This window comes from Adiantum capillus-veneris, chromosome 3 (assembly GCF_014529385.1).
Source record: "Adiantum capillus-veneris isolate H3 chromosome 3, ASM1452938v2, whole genome shotgun sequence".
NCBI lineage: Eukaryota > Viridiplantae > Streptophyta > Polypodiopsida > Polypodiales > Pteridaceae > Adiantum > Adiantum capillus-veneris.
This window is the reverse complement of record NC_140933.1, coordinates 142,638,720-142,650,634: the sequence shown is the minus strand read 5'-3', so window position 1 is coordinate 142,650,634 and position 11,915 is coordinate 142,638,720. Positions and strand designations below refer to the sequence as shown.

At 41.9% G+C, this 11,915-nt stretch overlaps 2 protein-coding genes across 2 annotated transcripts; both read right to left on the bottom strand.

Moving 5' to 3' along the window:
• Positions 1-3,000: 3,000 nt before the first annotated feature.
• LOC147461826 (uncharacterized) lies at positions 3,001-3,793 on the bottom strand. The gene is made up of 2 exons (XM_086501909.1): positions 3,605-3,793; positions 3,001-3,534 (listed from the first exon to the last, which is right to left on the bottom strand). Exons 1-2 carry the CDS (start codon positions 3,791-3,793, stop codon positions 3,169-3,171), a joined length of 555 nt encoding a protein of 184 aa, XP_086358035.1. The 3' UTR covers positions 3,001-3,168.
• LOC147461825 (uncharacterized) lies at positions 3,700-4,878 on the bottom strand. The gene is made up of 3 exons (XM_086506489.1): positions 4,857-4,878; positions 4,636-4,782; positions 3,700-4,560 (listed from the first exon to the last, which is right to left on the bottom strand). Exons 1-3 carry the CDS (start codon positions 4,876-4,878, stop codon positions 3,869-3,871), a joined length of 861 nt encoding a protein of 286 aa, XP_086362615.1. The 3' UTR covers positions 3,700-3,868.
• Between the last annotated feature and the right edge of the window lie 7,037 nt (positions 4,879-11,915).

The following is an 11,915-nucleotide window of genomic DNA, read 5'->3' as shown; positions in this document are numbered from 1 at the left end:
GATGTTTTTGTCATCAGGATCGAGAGAGTCTAGCGTTGCTCTACGTTTTAACAGTAGTGTCCTTTGGTTTGCGAAATCTGCATTTACGAATACGAACTGCCTTGAAGCGCTGTGCAGTGGCAAAGAAAGTGCAATGTATGCAGCTTGTCGAGACGAAATCTCTTGAGCATTAATTAGAGCACTCCCAAGTTTTTTAAGCCTCTCCAATGTTTGAAGATTTTTTTGCTTGCAAGTGTCCATTGCATTTCGGAAGGCTTTGCTTAGTGTGGAGTCAGTTTTGGTCATATATGATGTGCAGTATGCAGCTGCTCCATGGGCGTTGAAGATAAATTGGATATCAGTGTTGGCATCCCAGAGTGTAGACAACGTTTTGTTAAAGTTGTTTGTATAAATATCCTTGGGTTCTCGTTTCAGCAAAAGTGTTGGTTCTGTGATTTTGACTGAGAGTGACTTGATGTAAGTTCCTTCATCCATGGAGAGGTAGTCCATCCATTCGTTGAATGTCATGTGAGGAGAGTGACCAAGCTCTGCTAGTCTCTCATCAATTCTCTCCTTGTTTGCAAGCAGCACCCTCTTTTTTTCTTCACTCATCACAACAGGAAGCAAGATTACTGTCTCTCCTGAGGGAGCACGCGAAAAACCAAAACGACATGCTGTTTTTCTTTTCTTGCAAGCCTTGCGATGAGAGTGTGTTTGTGCTGCTCTCAATGTCTCATGCAACAAATCTTTGTTGGTTGAAATGTATTTATCCACAAAGGCCATGATATCGTCATCTATTGCAACACCAAAGGATGGTGCGTCCTTGATCCAAATCAACCCGTGATCATGTTGGCTTCCTCTGTGTTGGAACTCAGTAACAAAAAAGTAGTTGGCGACTTTTCCCAAGATAGCACTATCTCATTTTATCTCAAGTTTCATGGCTTTGAATCTGTGAACATAATATCTTGCCGTTGCAAGTGGATTAGCTCGGACAAGCGCTCGAATGAATGCAGCATTGTTTGGGTAATCATCCTCTTTAATTTGTGGGTTCAGTTTCTTGAGACAGGCTTGTAACGGATCCCATCTTTGCTCAGCACAGGAGAATGTCACAAAAAAAGTGGGGTGGCCTAGTTGTCTAATCATAGCAAAGATATTGCGTTTGAGCTTGTTTCTGTAGTCTATTGATGTGCGCAAATTTTCGAAGTCGTGGTAACCAATTTGTGAATTTAGAATTTGCTCAATGTTGGTGGTGGCCTGGACATCTTTTTCTTTGAGTTGTTTGTCTTGCAGTTTTCCTTTTATAAGCCGCACCCATATAGATGACAGCACTTGAGAGATGATGATTTTCATTGTCTTGAAGAAAACATTTTCGATGTTGTTTGCAAACCTTCTATCTTTATTTTTCAGCTCCCATTGCGCAACTTTTTGGTATTGCTTCTTCGCGATGCCATGGTATTTCCTTTTATAGCCAAAGAAAAGCGATGGGAATGATAGCTCCTCACAAGCGTCGTCGTCAAATATGCTAAGTGGACTATACCCTTCACAAGGCGCCACACTCAAAGCTTGACCATTATGATCGACAACTTGTTGTGCAGTGATGCCGTGTATGAGCGTGTCAGATTCTTCAACCTCTCCGTCTTCGTTATTGTTCCCATCAGCCACAACACAGTCAACGTTAAATGAGAATGTGGAAGACCATGTCTCATGCATGGAAGCTTGATGCTCAATGTATAGCGGTGTTTCCAAGAGAAGAGATAATGCCTCGACTACGCAGGCTGGACAGACAGATCCAGTTAAGTATGCATGGTTGTACTCTAACTTTCGCTTGATCTCAATCAGAATAGTTGCTCCATCATGCACAAAGCGAGGAAGGATTCTTTGCACTCTCGACAAGTCCGCCATGACATTCACAATGCTGCCTCGTAACCCGTATTGACCTTCATAGTTAAGTTCACGTATCTGTGCGAAAGGGATGCGAAGCGAAACCAGACGAATCTCCAATGAATTCAAGTTTTCAACAATAGAAATTTTAGGGTTGAAAGTCATTTCACCTTGCATACAAAAGCGTGGAACTATTTGTTTTGAGAGAGAATCTTTGCAAGGTTTGCAGACTTGGAGTGTTTGAAAATTATCCAAAGACATGTTTGGTCTCAATATTTTAAGCAAAGAGGTGGTAGGTCCATCCGATGGTTGTAAATTTTTCTGGAAGAGTAATGTATCACATGAGGCACATGGATGCATAGGTGTGTCGTTTATGGATTGAAAAAATTTCTTGTGTCTAAGCTTTTGTCGCCTTGCATTTGAAGAGGTGTGAGTTCGTGACGCGGAAGCATTGCACATGTTATATATTTTTCTTTTGATTTGATTCAAGGTGAGATTAGAACGCACCACAGCTTTGAAACGAGTAGCAATTTCTAGAGCTTTTAGTGTTGGGGAGTCTTTTATTAAGTCTTGTAAAATGCATGTATCGTTCTTTGACCACACACATCTGGTGCGCTTGTGCTTTTGTAGTGTTGCCGGTAGTGCAAGGAAACCATTGCTTGTGTCAAAGAGCATCAGATGGATGATTCTAGAAGAACTAGTTGTAGCAACACTACCAACTTGCTGACTCCTAGAGTAAGATTCTTCGTTAAAGAAATGCACAATACACAAGACACCAAACATTTGAGCCACAAGCGAGATCAAGTCAATGCTTAAAAGCTTTGAAGAGGTTCTGCTATTCAAACGCTCAAGCAAGATTTGTTGTAAATTTTGAGGACTAGTATGAACATCCCACACTTTTATCCAAGTGTTGTAAGTCTCCAAATCATTTTCTTTCAGCATGCAGATGATTTTGTCAACAAGTGTTTACTTCAATAACTCCAAAGAGCAGTCCACTTTTAGAATGGACAAAAGAGCCTTAAGCACATCATTGTTGAAACGGTGTTTTCCAAAAAAGGAGACATCAATACCGTACACGAGGTCGTTGAACCGAAAACAGAAAGTGTCACTCAACATGTTTGCTCAAAATGTAAGCCAAACGATTAGTTTGCTATGGTTCGATGAGACTATACATAAGAGGAGGCTATCTTGTGGAAGGATTACAAAAGGCTTTTTTTGATAGAGAGCAGGTCTCGATAAAATTTTCACAAAAAAGGATTCAAAAATATGTAGAGTTTAGAGTATGTAATCAAGGACAACAAAATGCTACTAATGTTGAGACTGGTAATCAACCAAACGACCTTGCTTATCGATAGTAAACTCTCCTATCTTCTTGACACTCATCAAAGATGATTTCAACTCCACCACATTACTATTGTAGAGATCAGCAAAGGGAAGCGATAGACGCAAGACCTCGTCAACCAATTTTCCCTTCACGTCCACGTTAATGAAAGAACCCCCTTGTAAAGTGATCTTGGCTTGAAAGCTAGGCTCCTTCAAAATAACAGAGTTCTTTTGACAAGAAAAGCAATATGGCTTTGAGGTTTTTCTACTCACGAAATTTCCTTTGCAAGCCTCACAAATATACTCAACACCAACATTGTTGACATTCACAATCTCCAAGGTTCCAAAAACCTATAGCATTAAAAAAGAACAATAAGATCAATCTCAAAAGAGTTGCATTTAAACTCCATTCTTAACTCACCTTTTTTCCAAAACCCAAAGCTGCTATTTGTTTCTTCAATGCATCTTTTAAGCTGACCTTCAAAGGTTGAGGCAAAGCACACAGTATTGTAGAATCCACAATTGATAAAGTGTTGGAGCGTTGCTTGAAGATATTGATATTGCGTGCCACACAACCATAAAACCCGTGCTCATTGACACAATTAACCATGTGATGGTAGTCAACTCGTCGAGATGGCACAAACAGGAGTTGAAACAGACTTTTGTGTTGAAAGCACATAAAAATTCAGAACACAAGATTTTCAAGAATCTGAAATAAATTTTCCGTGGCTCGATCAGATGACGCAGGACCATCGCTTATCATCAAACGAGCGCTACTAGAACCATCAGTTTTGGCTGTAGTCTCAATTCTCACAACAGTAAATGCAATTGTCACCACACTATCCACAGTTGTAGTCTCTTTCAAAGAAAGCAAATCAGAAATTCTATGCTTAGGAAACAAAACCAAATCACATTCAAATGGTTCCCCCTTGATAGCAATAGTTGTTGCGTCAGCATGCAAAGCTAACTGAAAGGTTCCACCATCATTGTGAACCCTTTGCTTTATGGATGCACCTTCTATGCGCACAAAGTCTCCAACCCCAAAAGACTCAACAAATTGTGAGATGTAACTTTCCCCCACAACAAATGTTATTGTATGCCTAGCTTCTTGATCAACTAAATCAGCCTTCAAAAATCTAGGATAGGCAGCATTTTCGATTTTGTAAGTTCCATACTTGCATAAAACCTTGCCCAAAAACGCAAAGCGAAAATTTATCAGCTCTGATAGCTCTGAAATGAGGAAGGCTGGAGGGCCTTTAGGAGCAAGAGCGAGCTGAGAACCAAATGTTTCAGCAATAGGTTCAGGTTTTGACACAGGATGATATTCAAGAGAGCGAGAAGGCAAGGTTTCAAGAGATTTCTTTAAGATTTTACCTGCTCACAGAAAACAGCAATATGATTTACACACCACATAAACAAGTTGAATACTCAAAACCACATTTAATAACATACTTCTTGCATGTGTAATAGCCTTTTTCAATGATTTTGCTTTCGGACTCAGTTTCTTAAGAGGGGACTGCACTTTTGATTCCGACTGTGGGCTTGAGAGTAAATTTGTTGAGCTAGTTTCAACATGCTCTTGTGACTCAATACAAGTGTCTACATAAAAACAATTTCAAGAATCAAGGATTAAGAATTCAAGTTATTTCATCAAACCATGTCAAAAAACATACCCTTCTCAACCTCAATATCCATTCCTTCGATATGGCTTTGACAGTTTCAACTCTTGTCTGCGAGTAAATAGAGGTTCAAGGCAACGTTGTGCCAACGGAGAAAGACAAAAGATGGAAGAGATAAGCTATAGAAGTATGCACAAGGGGCCAAGACCAAAACTTGAGCTAGAGAATATGTAGACAACAGCTAACGTTGTGAGCGGGATGAAAACACACACAACGCCTATATAACGACCCGACACACACTCTTGGGAAGATACACACACACACACACACTAGGGAGCACCACTCGGCTTAGACAACACACCTGGCCAAGACAGGGAACACACCTCTGGAGTGAGAGGAGAGAGACTATCCACTTGCCCACTCCACACAGACACACACACACACACACACCCAAAAAACTCAGTTCAAAAGAGGAGAATTTCTGATGTTTAGATACAATTGAGCTTGGGCCAACACCAATGCGGCAAACAGCTCACACAATATGGATAAAAGATACCAGATACAATCACAAATTGGAGAAGAAGCTTCACTCACTGGAGAAGATTACACAGAAAAACAGCAGAAAAAGAGTGAGGAATTTGGCAAAATGGACAGCTCCATCGCGTCCGGAACGGCCCAAAACCCCAGTCTACAATGTTAAAGTGCTCAAATCCGACCTCGGATGAGCAGTTTACGACCAAAACAGGCTCCAAAATGAGCAAAAACACAGCTGCGGTTGTTCCTCCTCTCTTCTCCACGTTTTTTCTGGTCTTCTCTCTTGTTTTTCAGTTCCCACACTTCACTTTGTTAGTTGGGCACCCTTGGCCTTTTAGATGACCTCAAACGGACCCCAAACATGCCAAAAACTGACCTCGCAGTGCATAGTTGTCACCTTTTTTCATCATTTGCACACCTGCCACTCAGCTTTTTCCAATAATGCGTCCCGCCACCACGTGAAGTGGCCCCAAAAAGTGGTCCTAATGATGACCTTTCTGCATAATTCTCACGAGAAAACACCCACGTTGTATCCGTCCTCATCCGCGTGCAAATATTGACCTCGTTCGCCCTCCTGACGCCACTAGATGCCATTTGACGCACCTGCTGACCTCACGTCGTCGGTCCGTGGATAGCTTCCTCGAGAAGTTTTACGCGCTACCAACTCCTCCTTATTGTAGAAAAAACACACTAGTACTGGTAATAGTGAAAATCGATGCACTATGTACATGCTGTCCTACCTGTACACATGTGGGCCCCACATAACCACCTGGCTAAGGAAAATGGGCAATCCTTTATTTGATGCACCATGCATGTATATGTACATATGCGCAATCCCTTGCTCCAAAAAACTCCTGACATAATTTTCCCATCCCCTAGCCTGCTAGAGCATTCATGCTCAGCAGCAGCAACACTAGTAGATGCTCATTCCACCTGGATCCCACACAAAAACACTTGTCATTCCTTGCATCAAAAGCTTAATCAAACTTTCACCTGGTTCCCAAGGAAAACCTGTAGAGATGCCATTTATCAACCTCCCATCAAGAAAATCATCAATTACTTTGGCAAAGACTTGCATGTGCAAATATATCTCCTTCTCCATAGCTGAGAGGTCTCCACTGATCATTTGTGTCATCAATTCCTGCTTCTTTGAAAACTCAACCTTGGTTTGCATCAGCCCTTCAATCACTTCATAAGACCCTTCACTTTCATCCTCATTCGCAAATGCAACTAAACCAAACTCCTGGATTTCTTTGTCCATCAAAAGAAATGCAACATCAGCATCCTCATCACTGCTGGTAGTGCTATCACTGTCCTCATCTGTCATCGTGGAAGAGTCTTCATCACTAGACTCATCCTCATCTTCATAAAGCTCCTCTAATCGTTTCCTTGTGTCCATATTATAAAGCTTCTTGGTACCTGTCTTTCCATAGAGGCTAATCGTACCATGTCGCCAATCTTGAACAGCTCCCACTGCACGTAACCATGGTCTGCCCAGTATAATAGGATATGCTCCCAACCCTGCTGGCATCACATGAAAATCAACCACTGCCTTTGCATCATATGCCATTAGGAAATTTCGGAGGTCATTTGGAGGGCCTTCTAAGAAAATGTATTTTTTGCACTCTCTCTCTAGAAAAAATGGCAAATAAAAGAGCTGGGTCTTTCATAGTAAAACTTCAAAAAGTGTACTTTAAGTAGATTCCTTACTCTTCTGAACATTCGTTCGTAGTGATTGAGGGATAATCCTCTTTTCAGTTGCATTGAATGAACAACGTGAATATGGAGGGAATGAGGCTAACATGGAGGGACGAATCCGCAGCCGCTATTCACTTTCCATTAAACCTGCACATTTGGCTAATGGCGCACTCCTCAAATGGCACAAATGTTTCCCAGAAACGAGCCAAATATCACCTTCACATTGATTTGGACAATGAGTACCAACCATTGATTAAGAGCAGTAAAACAAACACACATATACCTCCCGCTTCCATAGACACGCTCATAGCTCAAGGAGCTAAACACATAGATATCTGGACGAGAGGCTCTCTCTACCCTAAGAATCCAATAACTAATGTGTCTCCACCGTTTGTCAATCCTACAAGCTTATTGACCTTTGCTGGTGATGGAGAAAAGGGCCTTCTGGGTTATTGTAAATCACTTACAAGAGAAGTTGAAACTTACAAGAGCATTCTCCAAGCTCAACAATGTGAGATTGTTCACCTTTCACATTTACATTCTACAGATCAGGTTACCATTTTGCAACATAAAACAGAGGTACAAGAACTGAAAGGAAAGGTGCGAAGTTGTCAAATGAAGGACACCATCTTGGGTGGTCATATCCGAAAGAAAAAATTGCGCAATCTTGAAACATTGCAGGTTGCATCAGGAGGTCTCAAGAAAAGAATCCGAGCATTAAGGTGATGCTTCTTGGTTGGCTACATTGTCTTAGTTAAGTAATCTTTTTGTTTTTTCTTGTTATGCATTGTTTTCATGTGCCTAAATAATGTTAGTGAAGCAAATTTTCTGTTATTTACTTATGCATTGTCTTCATGTAGAGATTCAATCTATCCTGACAAGGAAAACATTGACCCCAAAGCCAATATAGGAAAGAGATTGAAGCCACTTATAAGTAGAAGCCTGGCAGCAGATATAGTACATGACAAGAAGTTTAAGGTTCTACAAAGAAATGTAGTGGACCGCTTTATTTCAGAGAACTCAGTGCCTGTAAAAGAGATACAAGGCACACTTGATTCACTTGGTGTAAGCAAAAGAGGATATTCGGCTATCCAAAAGTCTGTCTCATCCATCTTTGTTAGGAAGGGTATAAAATCCAAACTTCTACCATCAGCCTCAAGTGTTTGGAAAGAGAGGCTTCAGCTTAACGAGGCACAGGGAGACTATCTTGGACAGCCCTTTCATATTAAAGCAACTTACAGTGGCCATGGAGCGAACATGGCATATGATGAGTTCAACAATATTTTTATGGACCTGCGGATACTACAGAAGAGAATGGTGGAGTTTTACAACATCACATTTGAAGAGTCACGTGGGCTATTACATTTTGTGTTAAAACTGGATGAGTGTGAGCTTGTTAAAGAGAAAAAGCTAGAGCGTGTTACTATTACTTTAATGAATAGAGCCCTCTCAAAGTGTCCCAGTGATGATCCTTTATATTTTAGTGTTCAATCAGAATCTAACATATGGTGGCTTGGTGCGTTCGAGGTAAGCGATATTCTCAAGTAAGCTCAAATGTTCAGATCTACTTAAGTCTCATTTATTTTGTGTTGCAGGTAAAGAAAGAAGATCATGAGATTCTATATTGGGTGTTCCATCGAACTAATATTCCGGAGGTGATTGATCGACAGACTAACCAGGGAGAGGTACTACGTCTAGATGGAAGGGGAGACTTTCAAGTTCAGTGGCATCTTGCAAGTGACCTTAAAACATTAAAGTGCATGTATAATTGTGGAATGGGTGCAATGGCAAAGTCACCGTGTTTGTTCTGCATGGAGCCTGCAAAGGTCATGGACCCAAAGTGGTGGAGAAAAGCTCCAACACGTCATTGAAGATTATTAAAAACTCAACTTGAGTGTCGCACTGAAAACCTGTAGTGCAAAAATGACACCCTAAACATCCGTAATGACAAGACTCTTGCTTGTACAATAACGTCGATGTATACTTCCCTGGGTAGATCTGTTCACTCTTGAAAACAATCACCCAAAAAAAAATGCCAATAGCTGGGTCTTACCCTTAGCCGGACAATGGCTCTTAGCCTGTGTGGCTCATAGCCCTTGTGCAAATTAGTGTTCAATGGACGAACCGATGAAGACTAATTTGAGGAGCATCTTAGCCACGTGCTAGCTAAGAGTTAGAGCACCTTGGCTCAAGCTGACTCATGAGCAAAACACGTATCAAAAGCTTCTTAGAAGATTTTCATTATTCCCTTAGAGAGAGAGAGAGAGAGAGAGAGAGAGAGAGAGAGAGAGAGAGAGAGAGAGAGAGAGAGAGAGAGAGAGAAGAAGAAGAAGAGCATGCTGGGTTGAGGAACTTTCCTTAAGTTTTTAGAGTGTACCAAAGCTATGTGCTCTGACGCATCTTATGCTGGACTTGTAGCTTATCCTATAAGCATTCCACAGTTTTGAGGTATGACTCTCTCATCGAGAGAGTTATTATTCAAACACAAACACATCTTGACCTACCTTCCTTGTAGGGGTCGTATTTGTATGAAAATGACTTAGGCATTGGCACTTTGCCTGTAAATTAAGTCCAAATTTTAGGTTCCTTTTAGTTTTGTTGTGTGGTGACAATAACCAACAATCAGGTGAAACAATCCATCACGTATTCTGTCCTTGACAGAGTTACGAGTGTGATAGCGGAAGTGTAATGCGTGAAGCGGTAGAATCGAATCTATCTCGCTAGCATACCTTGCCAAGAGCGATGGACTCAAACGTGAGAACCAAAACCATAAGTGCCTTGCACAGTGTAAACTGGTAGGGATTGTGTGAGCTAATATTCCCTATTTTGCCAGTTCCTCAAACTTGTGTGTCAATGCCCTTGACTCCAAGTCATTGGGCAGTACCTGGGCACAATGGAGAAGCCTTGCTTCATGTAAACTTGCCAAAGCACTTTGCTTTGCACAATGATAGTAATTGCCAAGTAAAGTGTAAACATAGAAAAAACAAGAAAAACTTAAATTTGGCTAACCTGGTGGTTGTTTCTGCAACCATTTGTCATGAAATTCCAAAGGAAAAGCTCGTGTAAAGGTGGCTCATAGCCAAATTTGCCGTGCGAGAGAGAGTTGTCGCATATGTATATTCACCCTCTTGTATCACATACATCTGTCGTACGGAATGAAAGAATCTGCAAACATTTTTCCAAAACCGTCCCAAGTTTGTATGCTCATAGCATATGCCAAATGTGGGGAGCTGAAAGCTCAGAGCTAACAGATGCTCTTGGTGACACACATATGTCCGAGCAGAAAAAGATTGACCTTGTCAAAATTGCGTAGAGAATTGGCCTTGCCAAATTTGGCTACTGATCGAGAGTAATAAGATTGCTCGACAGTGCAGGAGATATTAGCTACAGCGGAACTATCCAATGGCAAAACAGCAGAACACGTGCAAGTAATGCATCTTGTACCTGTTTGGCTCTATGAATGATAGTCGTGATCATTCATTCCATTGCAGACTAGAGTTATCAAGCACATGCTCAATAACTACTCTACTTCAGGCTGTCAAGGGCCTTGCCCAATTCACAACCAATTTTGGAATTGTGTGAGAACTGCAATGCTCAGAAACCATGCCGAGAACTGGAATTGGCTGGGGCCAATAACAACCATGCTTGGAAATCCAATACACCCCTTGGGCAGCAATCACGGCACAAATTGACATTCACAAACCCAGCAAAGTGCAGATGATTACATAACCAAATCAAAAAATTCATGCATACCATGCGACTTGCATATCTGTCGATGACACATGAGCATGCATGCCAAGCATATCGAATCATGTAGTGAACCGTGCTCAACAATCAAAATGTCACCTTGGAGGCTAAGCAAGCCTTGCTTGAACATAGCAATGTACAACTTATGCACCATCTGTTATGGATACCGCCTCCCAAAACCGTGCGATTTCAATCGCGTAGAACCTGCATGACAACAGGGGAAGAGCATGCTTCGAGGGCCTTCCCGAAGTGCTTCCTTGAATTGACAAGCCGTGCATAAGGCTGTATGGCTGGTGCTTCCAAGCTTCATGTGACCTTGACTGTCTTCACCCCTCTTGCTTGAACTTGAATGGTTGCTCATAACGATGATTGGCAACCCTCAAGCATTAGGCATACAATACCCGAAAGCTGCAAGACTGCTGAAACGTGTACTGCACTCGATGTGTAGGTCAAAATTGTCCTGGCTTTGTCGTATAGGATGAATAGGGTTGGAGGGGGTTCATCTTAGGCACCTCCCCTTAACTGGAAGGGCCCTAATCCCCTTGGTCGGCGGACATGAGGACAAACTTAAAAAAATTTAAAAAAATAAGCAAAAACTCCCTCTGCAGCGATGGCGGAACTTGCGCCCTGCAAGAAGTGCTCACCATATGAGCTATGGGCCAAATCATAGTGCACTACAGGGTCGGAATTTTCCTAGCTTTGCCTTGCAAACCCAACAAGCCCGATCTGCTTTGCTTTTGTTGAGATCGATTTACAGCTTTCCCCGACTCAAGCGGCCCTGCTTGCATTGCGGCTTGGCCTCGTCGGCTTTGACTTCTTCACCTTGCTTAGCGGCCTTGCACACAGATTTCATGCATGCAACCCTTTGCATGCACGCACTTTGCATGAATTGTGCATAAAGAAATCGATGAGAGAGAACCACCTTCCTGTTGAGCTCCCATGACGAGAGAGAGAGAGAGAGAGAGAGAGAGAGAGAGAGAGAGAGAGAGAGAGAGAGAGAGAGAGAGAGAGAGAGAGAGAGAGAAGAGAGAGACACCATGCATCCCTCCTCCATAGCTCCTTGCTTCGCCCTTCTCTCCACCTTGCTTTGATACCAGTGTAAGAACCCTAGGAGCTAGAGACCTGGATCCTCCA